The following is a 17,946-nucleotide window of genomic DNA, read 5'->3' on the forward strand; positions in this document are numbered from 1 at the left end:
GAAATGATTATAATATTGAAAGATTACTATATATTACTATAATTCTATGTTTCTAATGAAGAAACATTATACATATATATAGAGACACATAACTCTTAAGTAACCACCTATTCATGAACACACAACCCTATAGATACAACTCTATAGACACACAACCATTTATTTTTCAACAAAAAAAAAAAAAGGAAAAGATAGTGAAAGTGAATATTTTGGACAATAATAGAAATCCAAAAGCAAAGTATTCAATTGCCAATTTCTTAATCTAGTTTTCCTATTAGCTAGAAGCAAAAATTGACTGTTATTTCAAGTTACTCATTGATCCCTTGCTTATAATCCCAGTGTTTTTTTCTACTTTAAGATATGGGATTAGTGGTTAAACTCTAATTACCCAAATATATGAAATGTCTTAAAGAACCCAATTAGCATGAGTGGGTTAGGAGTAAGTCTCTGGAAAATGTGGGGCAGATAGACAATAAACTTGCCCGTGGTTTCATGCACTTAAACTGCAGCTCCAAGATCATGTGTTTCTCTTGCTGCCTTTTCTGTTACAAGTTGGTTTGTGGAGTCACCGAGACAAATCTTGTTAGGATTTTAAGATAGTAATCCGAGACTTTTAATTAAATTGGAAGAGACCCATATAATCTGGGTGTCAGTTTGTGATGTTACACAAATGTAAAAGCAATTCATTAGTTTCACTGTTGATTCTATAAAATATATTAACATACTGTATTAATCCATCAACTTTCATCACAAAATAAAATGACGGTATAAGTTGTCTTTCTTAAACGAAATCCCATTATTAGAATTTAATGTGGACAAATTTGGAGGATTGAACGAAGATCGAAAATGTGTCACAATTAAAATTCAGTGACATAATCTAAATTTTTACACAAAATAAATGGGAAGTAAAAGTAGCAGTAGCAAACAAGAGGGGTTGGTGAACAAAAACAAAACTTAAATCAACCAATAAACTTTAAAAATAATTTAAAATAACTTATTTTGTACCTAACCCCCTTCTTACACTACATTGATATATCCACTACTATTTTGAACTCATTCTATTTTACCTGGAATAAAAACCATCAATCATTTCCAAAACCATTCTTCTAAAGATGGCCAAAGGGCCATCCCCAATAATCCCTCTTCTCCTAGTACTCATTTTAGGGTTACTCCTCCTTGGCCAAACCCTAATGAGAAATTTGTCATTAGTCTTTGAAGCACAAGACACAACTTTTACATTTGTACTTTTCATCCCTCTTCTAGCTTGCCTTTTGATATATTACACTACCCAAACAATCATATTACCTCTTGCACTAATTTTGACCACATACATGGTGACAAAAATGCTTTTTGGCCCTCTAATTTTGATACTTATTGTGTATTTGAGTATGTGTTGTGGATCTTCTTATCGATGGAGGCATGGTAATGCAAGTGCTCGAGCTCATAGCTCGAGGGATGTAGATGATGAAAATGGCAGATGGTCGTGGGTGCTTGTGGCGATCGCCTTTCTAATTTTGCATGGGATTTTTTCCGTGGGAGAAGAGAACAAATGGACTCTCGCTCTCGTGATTGTGTTGTTCTTCATTTTGTTTAACCTATGTACTAATTAAATAATCATATATGTCAAAAAATCTATGACTTCTCATGGTATATGTATGTGAAGGCCATCTTTAAATTTTTCGTATACTTTTTAGTGATAAAGTTTCATAACGCCTATGTTATATATAGACATATATATAGTAACTATGTTATTTAATTTGATGGCCATTTGCAATGGGTACTAGGTTCTTTGTGCTTCCATGAAACATGATCTTTAAGTTTACATAGGATTTGTAATGATCTAAACTAGCTCAAGAAACTCATATTGATTCCCTTCGGACTTCTATATCAGTTAGTCAAGGATGACAAGCCCCTATTCAATATTGTGGAATTTGACTAAAATGGTAAAGGTTTTGACGTTACTGAATAAAACTGGTACGATTTTGAGGGTGGAATTAAAAAAAATACTTTCTCAATTTACTTTGGTCTTGTCATAAACGCTATTTTTTTTAGAAAAATAAGTCATATATAAGAAATGTTTTTGAGTAAATAGATATGATGTGTTTGGTTTACAGGTTTAGCTATCAGGAATGAATATCAAAGTTATTGTTATTAGTTGGCTGACATGTTTTTAGAACACGGTTTTGATTACCTCATTAATTGCAAAATTTTCATTCAAAAAATAAAATAAAATAAGGGTTTCATTTCCTTTGCTCCCCCGCTTCCCAAACTATTAATAACCATTATATTCTCATTCCACCTTACTACTAAACATGCAAAATACTTTCACAAAAACTCATTACCATTATCAAATATTTGATACCCATTCCAATTCCGATTCCATGTGCGAACCAAACACACCCATTTGCTATTTATTTTCGCGCAGCGTGATATTATTTTTATAAATTAATACCCAAATTAGTCTCTCAACTATTTATGTTTGATAATTTATGTCCCTTGAATTTTAACACTACTTATTTTGGTACTTTGACTATTAAATTTTTACCCGATTTAGTCTTATGTTAGAAAAACTGTCTATGAGCCATTAAATTCAAGGGTAGTATTACCATTTCAATAGTCAAAGTGTCAAGATAAATAGTTTTTAAAGTTGAGGGTCAAATTGGGTATTATTTCCTTTAAATATGTATTTTCTCTTTAGTGAATTAAACAATGTAAAATGTATAACTCCCAATTTTTTTTTGAAAACCAAACAGCAAGTATATTAATTAACCAAAAGCAAATGTTGAATACAGTTAGGGAAAGAAGAAAACCAAACACCAGGACCAGACTGAGAAGCCGTAGCTCTTGCTAACACATGAGCTAGCGTATTCGCTGATCTAGCAATATAATGAAACGATACATCAACAAAGTAGCGTTTCAAAGAAACACAATCACGAACAATGCAACCAACATAAGAATTATTCGGCAAGGAGCTCTTCAAAAGGTTGCAAACCAGCTGGCAATCGGAATACAACACAACTTTATGCCAACCACGATCCTTCGCCCAAGAGAGTGCCTCTTTAACAGCCATCGCCTCCGCAAGAATAGGATTCCGAAGACTCCTCACTGAACAATTGCGAGCCGCCAAATACCCTCCATCACTCCCATGCACCACAGCAGACACATACCCCTCCTCTCTATCAGAAAAAACAGCAGCATCAACATGAATAATTACTCCATCATTAATACCAGGATCGATTGCATGTTCTGAACCATTGATAAGCAAATTACCTGGAGCTGCAAATAGTGTATTCCACTCTTCCGCCAAAAGAACCGCCCGTCGTACCACCTCACTGGGTGTCCAAGGCTTAGTGTTCCACAACAAATCATTACGACTTTTCCAAATAGACCAACACAGTGCCATGCATGCACGAATCGCTTCATCGTTTCTCCCTTCAATGACTTTCGACAACCAAGCAGCGAAGTCATCATTTGACTGTATTGAAGGAAGATCACAAAAACTGTCCCATAACCTGCATGTGTGAGCACAAAACTTGAAAAGATGCAATGGTGTTGACTGTATAACTCCCAATTAGTACAATTAACTTGTAATTTTATTTGTTTTTAAAAAAAAAAACTTGTAATTTTATTCAAAATTTTTATAATTGTTTAAATTTTTAGTTTTGAGTACTTATATTTGTGAAACGAGTACCTTTGGTTAAATGATAGTTTTGATTTTTTTTTTATTCTAATTTAATCGTAAATCATCAAACAAAAGTTACTTCAGATAAAATAGTTGTACTATACATTTAGAAATTAGATTAAGTATAAATTTTCTAATGTAACAATTAACTATTAGTCACCAGAAGCTTCTAAAAAACAAAAACAGTGAAAGTATATACTCCATATATGGCAAGCCCCTCAACATTTTTTCTAATGAAATTTACACAACTTATAACTTTGATACTTACATTAGTTACATGTGACTGCATTCCATAATCATTTTGATACTTACACAGTCACTATCACATATATATTCTTGTTCATCTCAACTCCATAAACTGAAAACATGAACGTTAGACTCAGAGCTACCCTAAATTCTCTCAACATCGCCAAATTCATCCAAATTCAGAAAAACCTCTCAAAGCCAACTCCGAAGCTCTGGTCTCATGGCGACGACCCAAACGACGAAGGCGTTCACACGTTACGCCGTAGCCACCCCATCTTGCTCACATTGGACAAAATCAACCCCACGCTGCAACAGGTCGACCAAGTTCATGCCCAGCTCGTTGTTTCTGGAAACTTTCAGCACCCAATGGCCTCCGGCCGGTTACTGAAAAAGCTTTGCTCTTCGAAACTCACACTCCCTCACGCTGTGAAGCTCTTTTCGTATCTTGAAGAGCCTGATGCTTTCCTATGTAATACGATTATGAGAGGTTACGTGAATTTTGATGAGCCCGAAAAGGCTTTAGCGTTTTATTATCATCAAATGGTTGAAAAGGGAATCGTTCAGAATAATTATACGTTTCCGACGTTAGTAAAGGCTTGCGCCGATATGGGATTGCTGAGCGAGGGCGAGAAGGTTCACGCCAATGTTATAAAATGTGGGTTTGAATTGGATTTATATGTTAGGAATACTATGATTCACATGTATGCGGTTTGTGGTAGGATTGGGGACGCACGGAAGGTGTTTGATATGAGTCCTGAATCAGATTTAGTGACTTGGAATACTATGATTGATGGTTATGTTAAAAATGGGGAAGTGCAATTTGCCTGCCGGGTGTTTGATAGTATGCCTGTAAGAGATGTTTTTAGTTGGAATACAATGATTTCCGCTTACGCGGGGATTGGGGATATGGAGACCGCAAAGCAGTTGTTTGAGGAGATGCCTTCCAGAGATATTGTTTCTTGGAATTGTTTGATCGATGGGTATTCTCAAAGTGGAGATGTCATTGCTGCTCGGGCACTGTTTGATCAAATGGATTACCGTAATGTTGTTTCTTGGAATAGTATGATGGCACTTTATGTGCGGACAAAAGATTGTAATGAGTGTTTGAGATTGTTCGATAGAATGATGCAAGAAGGAGATGTTAAACCAAATGAGGCTACCTTAATGAGTGTCTTGACGGCTTGTGCACACTTGGGGAGGCTAGACAGAGGTGAATGGGTTCATTCCTATATCAAATACACCGAGAGAATAAAGCCTGATGTTTTGCTCTCAACCGCTGTGTTAACAATGTATGCAAAATGTGGAGCGGTGGATTTGGCTAAACGTGTGTTTGATGAGATGCCAGAGAAAAGTGTTGTATCATGGAATTCTATGATAATGGGTTACGGGGTACATGGGAAGGGTGAGAGAGCTGTTGAAATATTCTTAGAGATGGAAAGGCACGGAGTGATGCCAAATGATGCTACTTTTGTGTGTGTTTTGAGTGCATGTACTCATTCCGGGATGATACTGGAGGGCTGGTGGTTCTTCTGGTTAATGCAGAGAGTCTATAAGATTGAACCCAAGATTGAACATTACGGTTGCATGGTTGATCTCCTTGGTCGGGCTGGATTGATGAATGATTCTGAGGAGCTTATCGGGAAGATGCCTATGGAGTCAGGTCCTGCACTTTGGGGAGCTTTACTATCCGCTTGCAGGACCCACTCAAATACAGAGCTCGGGGAGATCATAGCTAGGCAGATGATAAAATTGAAGCCAGATGACGTCGGGCCTTATGTACTCTTATCGAATATATATGCCACAGAGGGAAGATGGGATGATGTAGAGAATGTGAGAAAGATGATGGCTGAGAAGGGAGTACAGAAGGCAGCTGGATCTAGCCTGCTCCAAAAAATACTGCAATCTTTTCCTTCAGAATCCGAATGAGTACTCTACTCGATCTTGTCTATAGTTTGTATCCATAATCCCGTTGTGCTGAATTTAAGCAGTAGCCGGGATGGCAACGAGGTTGATCAAGTTAAGAAAAAACTTGCCTAAAGGCATATGGTTAAGCTTTGATTTTGAAGATTCACATCCGGTAGGTATTCGGCCAAGTCAGTTGAGTTCAGCCCCTGGTTGATTCAAGACGTGTCGCTGTGGCTTACCATAGAGGGATGTGGTTAAATGGTTAATGTCCACCTACTTATTACCAATTGGCTTTAAGAAGGATATGAAAATCAGATAACCAAAGAAGTGGTTAAGCGAAACATAGCCGGCTCTCTTATGATCCTTTTATCTGTATATTTTCCTATCTTGTTTTATGTTTTCTCTAAATCTGGATATGTCAGGATTTGACAGTGTTATGCCTTTGGGGTGGATCAATTATTTCAATAGGTCTTCCATATCAACATGTTGGTGAAGAGCCTTGCGGATGATTTATCACTGCTTGTGGCTCTGGATGAACAAGGTAAGATGTTAATTTAAGACATTTAATATTCAGCATAAAAGATACATTAATATGTTAGGAATTCATCATTTATTTACTTAGAAAGAGAAGAGTGTTCACACTACTCAGGAAAAACAAATCAATGTAATAAAATTGGTTGTCTATATATGCTGCAGGTAAAGCTGAATGTTCTCTCTATAAAGATGATGTAGATGGGTATGAGTATACTAATGTCAAATACTGAAGGATTGTGGAAAAGGCCAAAGCACCGCTTACAGGAAAACTTGTGCTATGGTATGATTACCCTCCTGCAAGTGAGTTTTTCACCGTCGATTACAGTGACTAATCCCCATTGAGGAGAGGAGAATTCTCCTGTTACTAAATGTCCATAGCCCCTTTCCTCAATAACCTTTCTAACTGAGCTGAACCATCATAATTTTGCTATGATTAGTGTACCTTGGAGCACCATTAATTTATTTCAGGATAAAATGTAATTTTAGTCCTTCAATTGTTCTTTACTATCGATTTTAATCCCTAATTTTTTACCATTGAAATATACACTCCTAACTTTTCAAAAAAGGTGCATTTATAACTCCTGAAGTAACAAAACTATTAAAATCTTTGTCAGAGTTATCATTTCTCATCTATTTGATGAAGACCAAAATCATTATATCTCTATAAGATCAAGAGTGAAAAGTGGTCTAATATAATCCAAAATAATGGGGTTAAAAATTAAAATGCCAATATAGGCAAAACATGGCTCTTTTGCTAGCTGACTATTGATATTGTAATGATAATTTATAAGGTGAATTGACACTTTGGATACTTATTGTAGGATTGACTTAATCCTCCTATTATGTGTCATCATATTGATATGATTTCTGAATTGTTATTTGTCAATTAGTCTCTGATAGATAAATAATCAAAACCCCTAACTCTAGGGTTATTTTTGTATTTTTACAATATTTAGTAATGTGCAGTTCTGTACACTAATTACAAATTAGATTGTATTAGGAAAAAGATTTTTTTTATACAATATTTAGTAATCTGCAGTTCTGCACACTAACTACAAATTAGATTGTATTAGGAAAAAGATTGCTACAATATTTTATTTTTTTTTAAAATAGGGAAAATTGTCAATTTTCCCCTCCATATATGCCAATTATCAATGTCACCACTGAATTATTAGTGGCGTAAATGTTGCCCCTCAATTTTTAAAAACGGTACATATATTGCCCTTCCCGTACCAAAGAAGGGGCAATATTTACACCACGAGAGGGACAATATATGTATCGTTTTTTAAAATTGAGGGGCAACATTTACACCACTAATAATTCAGGGGTGATATTGATAATTGGCATACTATGAAGGGGCATAAATTACAATTTTTCCAAAAAAAAAAACTTTAAAAGTTAAAATCTTAAATATTATTTAACAATCAAAATTAATATTTTTCTAGTTTTAAAACTAATTTTGTCGCAACATAATAATTCAAGAATCAAATATGTCTAAGTTATTTATTTTTCCCAAATGGGAGACCAAAGATGCTACTTTCCCCACAAATAAATGAATGTTAATTATCATTGGTGCACATAAAATGATTAGATTCCGCTAATTACTATGTAGCTAGTGTGATGACACCACCTACCTAATAATTGAGCACACCACACAAAATTTTTTTAGTGCAACTTATCTAGTGTAATATGTTATAATGTATTAATGTTATTTCGCTTACTTTCTTGTATAACTATAATCTCTCTCTCTTGTCTTTTTATTTTAATTTATGATAGATTAGTTATTTTTATCATTCATTTTTCTTAATAATTTTACTATTTTTTCTTCCAGCATTATCATTTTATGTGTTTGAGTTGGTTAATAATGATTGACTCAAATTATTTATAATTCAATGAAAAATGATATTTTTTGTCCTCTCATTATGAAAAAAAATAGTCAATACAAACCTTTAATTTTAGGGGACTATATCTGTCAAGGAGCTAGATTTTAACAAATTTTATTACTAAGGAATTATATTTGCCAACAAGATGATAATTAAGGAATTAGATGTGGTGGCCTCAATAATTGAGGAACTAAGTCAACTATGTCATCATAATTAGAGAACTAAAAATTTATATATTTAGAAATTATATTTAAATTATTATTAAACACTAAAGATAATAAGATAATATTAAAGAAAATAAGTGAATAAGACAGTAGTTTATTTACAATGAATGGCATACGAGACAGACAACATTTTAATAATTTAATTATGTTTTAGAGTAAATTAAATAACCCTTTCCGAAGGTTAATCTAATGATACCCAATTGGAGCAGGGTACTCCTTCAGCTCATGCCCTTGGCATTGTATATCCTGTATATATGAAGAAAAAATATATCAATTAGTTTTTGAAAAAAAAGAAAAGAAAAAAAAACATTAACAATGTTTTAGTAATAATGTGGCACATAATTTGCATCAAAATTATTTTCTTGAAATAAAATGAATTTTGATTTAAAAAATAGAAAAAAGTTATATTTTTATCTTCTAGTTATATACATACATGTGGTACAAACTTTATCTCTATGTTATATGCATGATCATTTTAACCCCTAAGTTATGCATAAAGTGACGAGCTAAGTGTAGTCCTTGAACGACCAAACTCGCCACTTTATTAAGTGACATATTGGTCAATAATAGTTCTCGAGGGAGTAAAATCGTCACTTCGTACATAACGAACTTAAAGGCTAAAGATATTCGCACATTTAATTCAGAGACTAATTAAGTATTTACCATAGTTATAACTGAAAGACCAAAAAATACAGTTTTCTTTAAAAAAAATATTGTAATTCCCAGTTCTGAATCGAAAATTCACGGTTAAATCACTTAAATGGAGTTAATTACCAATTTGGTCCCTCGACTATTGGGATTCCACCACTTTGGTCCTTGATAATTTTTCTTGCTCAATTAAGTCATCGACTTTGAAAAAATTAACCAATTTGGTCCTCCGTTTATTTTGGTGTTAAACAGCCGTTAAATCAGGACCAAATTGGTAATTTTGCTATAGTCAAGGGACCATTTTAGTAATTAATTTTGATTGAAATGGTCCCTTGACTATAGTGAAAATTACCAATTTGGTCCCGATTTAACAAATATCAAATGGTAAAAATAAACGGAGGACCAAATTGGTTAATTTTTTCAAAGTCGAGGACTTAATTGGGCAAAAAAAATGTCAAGGACCAAAATAGTGAAATCCCAATAGTCGAGGGACCAAATCGGTAATTAACTCCAGTTAAATGTTCAATTCCGGTTCCAAAAACCGGGAGTGTGCTATATTATTTAGCAATAAAAAGATAATTAAATAATAAAAAAAGATGATTAGAAAAATTAATAAATGAAATGATCCTTAATTAATTAACGTACCGAGGCAAAGTGATTAAGGTCACGGTGATGCGCTTCATCTGCCCTAATCACAGTGATGACGTCTTTGAGCCTAGCATCCGGCGGCAACCTCCAATAATCAATGGCGATCGCCGGCGCCGGCGAGTTTTCGAACTTCCCATTTTCTATGTCGTTGAGAAACTCAGTGTAGGAGTTGACGGCCTCCTCTTCGAGGTATCCGGTGATGCGGTGGGCGAGTTTGGGGGAGGCCAAGTAGGTGAAGAAATAGGCGTTGAAGAAGAGGCCCTGAACGGCGAAGACGAGGGCGCGTTCGTACCATTGGGGCTTAGATAGTTCGATGAATGTCATGAGGTGCATCCGCTCGTTCTCCGCTTCTTCCAGGAGGGCTTTGATCCACCCACCGCTCTGCTCGAACCGCCGCAGCGACTTGCAGTGCAGCAGCATTCCGCCCACCATCCCCGGCACCGCCGCCACCGTCTCCAGCAACAGTGCGTGGCACATGTGTCGTCTCTGTTCAATCAAATTAGCATTACTAACAAGAAGGCTAACTGGCTGGTGCTTCAAACTTGTAATTTGATTGTTATCAAGTCAACGACCTGATTAGAGTTGTTTTAAGTATTTTTTTGGGTGACAAAAACAACTCATAATCACTATTCGAGAGTGTGCACGGAATAAACACTGCCTTGTGACTCTAACCAACAGAAGACTATAAGGGGTAAACAACCTAAATTATTCATATACAGTTGACCAGCATAAACGAACCAAAAAAGTATCTGAGAGTGTGCAATGAGTAAACCTGGCCTCGTGATCCTAACCAACTTATATAATAACTCATAGTTGACTAGCTCAAACCTAAAAATATGTGAGGGTGTGTATTAGGTAATTCTTGTCTTATGACCTAATCAACAAAGGACCACAAAGCGGTAAACTAGCTTATATTACTTATAGTCATTAACCAGCTCTAACTAAAAGGTATCCGGTGTGTGCAGAAAAAACCTACTTGTGACCTAACCAGTAAAGGATCATAACTCCACAAAAAGATAAATAACCTAAATTGTTTATAGTTAATCAGCTCAAACTAATTAAAAAGATTGAGATTCGAACATGTAATATTATGATTTTAAGCTTGCATCTTGGTTGGGTAACTCTCCCTAGTTATGTATATTTTTTTTTTATTAATGCAATGATTGTGTATTTGTGGAATATTATTAGAAGAAAGTGCATGCATTATTATATTACCTGGAAGAAGAGGTAGGTCGGGTACTTGAGAGTTTGGACTGTCCAATAAGCAAATTTGTCCATGAAAGTGGAAGCTACATGGTGCTTCTTCACATCTATTGAAACATCTGCCGTGTACGTCTCCCATGGCTGTCCACATTCAAAATATATATCTTTAATTTCAATTTTACATCCACAAATCAAGCATAAATAAATTAAAGCTTAATTAGTAAACTATGAAAGTGACCAAAAAAAAAAAAAAGAGCTTACCCTAAAGCAATTCCACCTCCATGGAGATCCATCTGCCTTAGAAACCCTAGCTGGAGTCACCCCCCAGTAACTGCTAATCACAACCTTTCCCTCACCCGCCGCTTGTGGTGCTTTCTTCTCTTCGCTTGCCGGAGGCGACGCCGCCGTGCTCCAGTGCCGAATCCCGTACGACGATGAGACGGAGAAAATCCGCGGTCGGAGCTGCCTTAGCAGCGTCCCGGACAGTTTAACCGCCCCGTTATGACTCATTAACGTGATCGAAAAAACAGAAATAATGCTACGAATGTAAGAAATTGAAGAACACTTTGATGTATGTATGTTATTGAATTGTATGGTTGACTAGTTGTGTGGCGCATATACATTATTCTCAACTGGGTTATATATAGTGTTTGATTTGGTTTTTTTTTTTTAATAGTTATACACATTTGAATTTTCCAATGGATAGAGAAAGGAATAGTGCATGATTCTTTTTGGTGGTCAAAAGAGAAGGCAAAACACTATTTTGCCAAAATATTTGGCGCATTATATTATATTTTGACTCCAAGGGAAGAGTGGGTGGCGGCGTACTATTTATTTATGTTTTGCTTTTATTTGTTAATTCTTTTTGTAAGTTAATTCTTTTCTATCATTTATTTTGTTTTCATGTGTTTATATATTTTATTAAATACTTAACTATATTTATATGTAGAATAAAAATATTATTTGCATTAAAATTATATTTTATATTAAAATAATTAAAGTATTAATTATAAATTTTTAATTTATCAGAATACAAATTATTTTAGTGTAGGAATAAAATTTTGTGTAAATGGGTTGGGGATAATGAATAAAATTTGGTCTAAGAATATACAAGTAATATTCTTTTTGGTGTAAAACTATTTGGTGTTTTGGATTGGAGATGGACTTAGGATCCATGAGACGGGTCGGGTCAAGAATCAAGATGGAAATATAATACTTATGATATAAAATGTAATACTAATCCGAATAAATTGATTGTTTTTTTTTTTTTTGAAATCAATTGATTGTTAATTATAAGCTAAGGGAAAACATAATACTTTTGAAGAAAAAAATGTAATATTTTTATATCAAAATGTAATACTTTTAGACGTTCAACAGTTACTTATGAGAAAAAGCATAATATGCTAATCAAGGATAAATTGATTAATTGTTATTTATGAGAGAAAGTGCAATACTTATGAGGAGAAATGTGATGTTTTTAATCAAAATTATAATACTTTTGAATCAAAATATAATATTATAGGTTAAAAAGTTGTTTATGAAGAAAATTGTACGGAGCAATATTTATGAAAAACTTAACTAGTCTCAGGATTGAAAATTCGTGAGACGATGTTACGTAAATTATGTGTTTGATTTAATGATTTTTCAAAAAGAGAGAGCGACAATGGAAGGTTTTTTCGAGAAGATTTGGAATATATAGAACGAGTCAATGCCCAAATGAGGTTTTTTTTTTTTTTTCGAGATAGTTTGGTCATTAAGGTTTCGTACACAAGTAGAATGCAAATACTAGTAAAATAAATCCTATACTTTGCGCATACATAATACATGAAACTGTCACTTTTATTTTTAAGAAGAAAAAATTGTCATGCATGACGTATCTTGTACATAAAACAATACTTTCAGTAATGATTGTTTATTTGTTTTTTTTTTTTTGTTTTTTTTTTAGCATTGGTAATTATTAATGAATTGTATTTGGTTTGGTTTAGTTGTTAATGGGATTATTGAGATGCATCCAGCAAACCAAAGAATAATTGTCAAGTTGGCAATTCCAATCTTGCAATTTGAGATATTTAAGTTGATTAATTTTAACCTCATATTAACACAGACAGCCTAGAATTTGTATAATTGTGTTGTGTTTTATATTTTGGAACTTGAATCCTTTATCGGAAAGAAAAGGAGACCATATAGTTTACGGGTCATAATTGATTAAAAGGAATAACGCGTAATTAATATTATATATATATATATATATATATATATATATGAGTTCCCATGCGGTTGACCTTCTTCAGTACGGTTGTGCAAATGTTTTAGGTGGGTAATTTTCCTTCTTAAAATGCGTAGTTTGTATGCTTAAAGTGTGTCAGTGTTAAAACTTAAGGTGCGTCATTTTAAACCCTTAAGTGCGTGGTTTGTGATTTTAAAGGTGCTTTGTTTTTGTGCTTAAAGTGTGTGATTTGTGCACTTAAAGTACTCAAATGATTTTTTAGGCCTCTTTGGTTTGTTTAAAGAATTAAAGCCTTGCTTCAAATTCTGGACTCATTAATTTAAGATTTGGGCTTAATTTTCCAAATTTTGGATTAACTCAATTTCTTAAGATCTTCTCCCATCATTTGTTATTTAGTCCTATTTTCATTAGAGGTGAACCCTCGTTTTTAGCTCACAATTGCACAATGCTCATCCTCTTGTTCAAATTTGAGAACATCTATTTGCTCAAATTTGCTTTAATTTGTGGTCATGTGAACCATCATAATATTCTCATTGGTAATAATTATTGGCTATAGGCCATGAAATGAGCTTCTAGAATATATTGACAAGGATTGGTATCTTATTCTTGGGTTTGCATACCGCAAAATGATGACATGATTTTGTTAGGTTGCACTTGTTGTTGCTAAACCTTAATTTGCCCTTGTGATATCAATTATATGCGTTATAAAAATTCCTAAAGGATAAACTTTGACTAGCAAATATTAGTGGTCCTTTCTAAAATCACAATTTGACTGTTGAGACCTTGTTTTCTTTTCTGCACCACACTCCTTCCCGTAAGTGTAGACTCACAACCACCTGTTGATGCAAATATATAATGCATGTCCAACTGGCTCTGCATAGGTGCCCGAAGCACACAAATGTCACTTACTAGTGCCACCAAGAGGGGTTGCGAAAGAAGACGGGAAAGAGGTATGGCCGAGGTGGCAACAAAAATCAGTCTCGAAACCTGAATAAAAAGCAAAAATGATCCAACTCGACAAAAAACAATCACAAAGTCATAACTTTGGCCCAAAGCAATTTATGATTCACATATGGGTGTAAAAAGCATTGCTCACGTGCGTGCCACACCCCAAACCATTTTGTTGAAACATAAATGAACATCACAATGTTGAATCCAACCAAGTAGCGCAACCTTGCCTGAAGCAAATGCTCTTGTTGGCAATATTGATAACCTACTTTTCAATTCAACACCCTTTTAGTGATGTTCCCTTTTTGGATGATCTTTATGCGAACCTCTAACTTCTTCCTGCCATTATTGTTAAGGTTTCCTTGGTGGGTTTCGGTAAAGCTGCCCTTTTATACAAAAAATTCATAACTCCAAATACCTTATCATAGCCCATATTGTTAATTACAGAAAACAATCTGACCTGAAGTTCCATGCACTAAACTTACTATAGGTTTGCGCTTAATTGTAAATACCCTACTTTGATCACATGTGTTATTCATCTCTCACGAACTATAAGAACCGGATATGAGTCGACTATTTAAACATGTGCGAATGGATGACTAATACTTGAAAACACCCAATTTTTCGTTTTGTATGAGATTGGGCATTAAGGTGGACCATGGCGTACCTTATCTACATAGCAGAATGGTTTAGCTCCTTAAATAAGTTTAAATTATTTTCAAAGCTCCAATGTGCCGAATACTTATTTGGGAAATGCAATCTTCATGCTTTCAAAAAATTTCGACACACGGCATATCCTTATTACCCCTTACATCTAATACGTGATTTTCAAATAAATATTTCCCAAATCTGTCATTCTATTCTTATGAATGCAGTCCAATCTATTACATAACCAGCATAGTATACCTCTAAATTAAACCTTCATGTTGTCTTCAATATTGCTCCTCAGAGAGACACAATAGATACACTAACTGCATGAAGATCGGTTCACAGCATTAGGGGGAGATGATTAAATTGAAATGGAATGCCGCGAAACTTCATGGAATGAAATGATCTTTAAAAAAAACCACGTACCTTATTTATTATATATATGTCTCTATTTATGATTTTCGTTATAAATATATATTATATATATGTATGTACCCTATTTGGACATATGTTGCTGATGGAATAAAATGATTATATGGTTCCTTTCTTCTCCTCATCACTTTTGTCTATATTTCCCTGCTTTAGTTTATACTCTAAATTGTCAACAATATACCAGTTAGGAGCTAACGCGCCAAATGGGCACAAGATTTCTCCTAATCATCACTTTTGTCTATATTTCCCCGTTTTAATTTATACTCTAAATTGTCAACAATATACCAGTTAGGAGCTAACGGGTCAAACACAAGATTTTCAACAGTACGTAATATGTATTATTACTCCTAAACAACGTACAATTTATGAACTAAAAATGGTTAAAAATTAAAATAGTCTCTTAATACTAATAATTTTGGGCCTTTCTAGAGGATGTGATGCTCAAGTTGGGGTTTAAGCGATAGTGGATAGATATCCTCCTTGAATCAGTTCGATCGCTTCGTTATCACATTCTGTATGAAAAACGTCAACTAGGCACAATAATTCCAGAACAAGGCTTACGTCAAGGTGATTCTTTTTTTTTTTTTTTTTAATGAAAAAGGAGGGAGATATCTCGAAGAAAAAAACTAAGACATGGTCTCGCCCCTATGGCAGGGGACTAAACGGTGGAAATTTATCCCGACTTGGTCTTCATGGAGCGTATTCGTCAGGTCACTGAGGACCTCATCCAACTGAAAAAAAAAACCCCAATTTTGACTAAGAGATTTTTTAGGTAGTGCGTCCGCCAATCTGTTCTGTTCTCGGTAGACATGGCGAAAACAAATCCCCTCAAATCTCTGCCCCTCAAATATGGTAAGGTGATCCTTTATTACCATATTTGTTTCTCCTAGTGGTTGAGGGACTTAGTGTTCTGATCGAAAAACAAATGAGATTGGGCAACTTGCATGGGGTTTGTGTAGCACATGGGGCGCCTCCTTTATCACACCTACTATTTGCGGATGATTGTTTTCTTTTTCATTGAGCTAATATTCAGGAAAGTCAATGTAAGAGAATGATTTTAGACCTGTATTCGGCAGCCTCTGGTCAGTTGATAAATTACACTAAATCAACTATGTGCTTTAGTTCAAATGTTTCCAGTGCTATGCGATACGAAGTGTCTCAGATCATTAGCTTAGTGTGCAAGAAGGCGATACTATAGGTAAATACTTTGCCATATGTAATGACAAGAGGATGAAAGTGCTTATCATCTTTTTGTTACATGCAATGTTGCAACCACAATATGGAATAAAATTGGGCTACCTAGCATAAATATTGCACATGGTAATAGTGGTATTGACTAGTTCTTTAGTTATTTAGCCATGTTGAATGGAAATGTGCTATCTAAATTTGTTATAACTTGTTGGAGTATTTGGTGTAGCAGGAATGACAATGTTTGGAATGGGGTGCCTTTTGATCTCAATGCTATGCTTTGTAAGGCATTTATGTTCTTGGAAAATTGGCAGTATGCAAATGTTTCATTGTGCAACTCTAGTGCAGCCCATACGGTTACTAATTGGATTCAACTTCAACTTGGGAAAATCAAGCTAAATTAAATACGGATGCGGCTTTTGATTTATCTAATAATTTAAAGGGTCTTGGCTGGGATGATGATGGACGGTTCTTAACAGCAAAGAATAAACGGGTCATGAGTTCTTATACTGTTGAGGAAGGTGAAGCAGTTAGTGTCAGGGAGGCTCTCAGTTGGCTTAAGAACACAGGCATATGTGTAATGTTGAAGTTGAAATGGACTCTCAGGTTATTTTTTATGCTATTGTTAATTCTTGATTTAATCCTGATTTTGGTTTAGTTGGTGATATTAAAGAATGGCAAAAACTTGTGTGAGACCATCTCACCATGAGACGGGTCGGGTCAAGATGCAAATGTAACACTTATATGCACAAATGCCATACTTATATGCTCAAATGTAATATTAATCAGGAATAAAATTTTTGTTATTTATTAGGGTAAATGTAATACTTTTAAGGAAAAATACAATACTTTTACATTTCGATTTAAAAGTATTACATTTTTCCTCAAAAGTATTATATTTGCCCTTATAAGTGGGAGGCACTTGTCAACATTACTTATTATGAAAAATGTATTGCTTTTTCTCTTATAAGTAACAAAAATTGTATTTTTTATTAGTGTTATATTTGAGCATATAAGTATGAGATTTGCACATATAAGTATGACATTTGCATGGTGCTTTGACCCGACCCGACCCGTCTCACGAATAAGGATCCGTGAGACGGTCTCACACAAGTGTGACCCTTAAAGAATTAGCATCTGCAATTGGTGATATTGAATTTCGATTTGTTAAGCGATTTGCGAACTGTGTCGGCCACACTTTTGCTCGGGAAGCTCTCAGTTCTATGTTAAGTTGCAGGGAGTGGTTTGATAACCTCCTAATTTCCTTGTAAATAGTCTTTATCATGATTTAATAAATTAAGTTTTTACTTTTTATCCTTAAAAAAAGTACTAATAATTCTATTATTATTAGAATTAACCAAGCCTTATCCTACTCAAATTGGGATAAGCAAAGTTGTAAACCTTCACCGACCTATATATATATATCTAGAAATGCTTTCATTCTTCATTTCTTCTCTCATCTATCAAAGCCACTTACCCTCTTTGATCACTTCACACTTACACAATATAATAATAATAATAATAATAATA

The 17,946-nt window shown here is 34.4% G+C and overlaps 3 protein-coding genes across 3 annotated transcripts; 1 reads left to right on the forward strand and 2 right to left on the reverse strand.

Annotated features, from left to right (window-relative positions):
• Positions 1 to 2,761: 2,761 nt before the first annotated feature.
• LOC116001361 lies at positions 2,762 to 4,050 on the reverse strand. Its single transcript, XM_031241241.1, has 2 exons — positions 3,995 to 4,050; positions 2,762 to 3,512 (listed from the first exon to the last, which is right to left on the reverse strand). The coding sequence occupies exons 1-2, from the start codon at positions 4,048 to 4,050 to the stop codon at positions 2,762 to 2,764; spliced, it is 807 nt and encodes a 268-aa protein (XP_031097101.1).
• Positions 3,965 to 6,868, forward strand: LOC116001782 (pentatricopeptide repeat-containing protein At1g08070, chloroplastic-like). Its single transcript, XM_031241722.1, has 2 exons — positions 3,965 to 6,374; positions 6,530 to 6,868. Exon 1 carries the CDS (start codon positions 4,049 to 4,051, stop codon positions 5,852 to 5,854), a length of 1,806 nt encoding a protein of 601 aa, XP_031097582.1. The 5' UTR covers positions 3,965 to 4,048; the 3' UTR covers positions 5,855 to 6,374; positions 6,530 to 6,868.
• Positions 6,869 to 8,533: 1,665 nt separating this feature from the next.
• Positions 8,534 to 11,556, reverse strand: LOC116002503 (ubiquinol oxidase 3, mitochondrial-like). The gene is made up of 4 exons (XM_031242651.1): positions 11,235 to 11,556; positions 10,986 to 11,114; positions 9,768 to 10,256; positions 8,534 to 8,720 (listed from the first exon to the last, which is right to left on the reverse strand). The coding sequence occupies exons 1-4, from the start codon at positions 11,481 to 11,483 to the stop codon at positions 8,661 to 8,663; spliced, it is 927 nt and encodes a 308-aa protein (XP_031098511.1). The 5' UTR covers positions 11,484 to 11,556; the 3' UTR covers positions 8,534 to 8,660.
• Between the last annotated feature and the right edge of the window lie 6,390 nt (positions 11,557 to 17,946).

This window comes from Ipomoea triloba, chromosome 13 (assembly GCF_003576645.1).
Source record: "Ipomoea triloba cultivar NCNSP0323 chromosome 13, ASM357664v1".
Lineage (NCBI taxonomy): Eukaryota > Viridiplantae > Streptophyta > Magnoliopsida > Solanales > Convolvulaceae > Ipomoea > Ipomoea triloba.

Excerpts from the sequence above, each read along its gene's own strand:
- LOC116001782 (XM_031241722.1), top strand. The coding sequence starts at position 4,049 with ATGAACGTTAGACTCAGAGCTACCCTAAATTCTCTCAACATCGCCAAA.
- LOC116001361 (XM_031241241.1), bottom strand. The coding sequence starts at position 4,050 with ATGTTTTCAGTTTATGGAGTTGAGATGAACAAGAATATATATGTGATA. Across the intron at positions 3,513-3,994 it reads ATATATGTGATAGTGACTGT|GTTATGGGACAGTTTTTGTG; the intron begins GTAAGTATCAAA and ends TCACACATGCAG.
- LOC116002503 (XM_031242651.1), bottom strand. The coding sequence starts at position 11,483 with ATGAGTCATAACGGGGCGGTTAAACTGTCCGGGACGCTGCTAAGGCAG. Across the intron at positions 10,257-10,985 it reads CGACCTACCTCTTCTTCCAG|AGACGACACATGTGCCACGC; the intron begins GTAATATAATAA and ends TTGATTGAACAG. Across the intron at positions 8,721-9,767 it reads ACCTTAATCACTTTGCCTCG|GATATACAATGCCAAGGGCA; the intron begins GTACGTTAATTA and ends TCATATATACAG.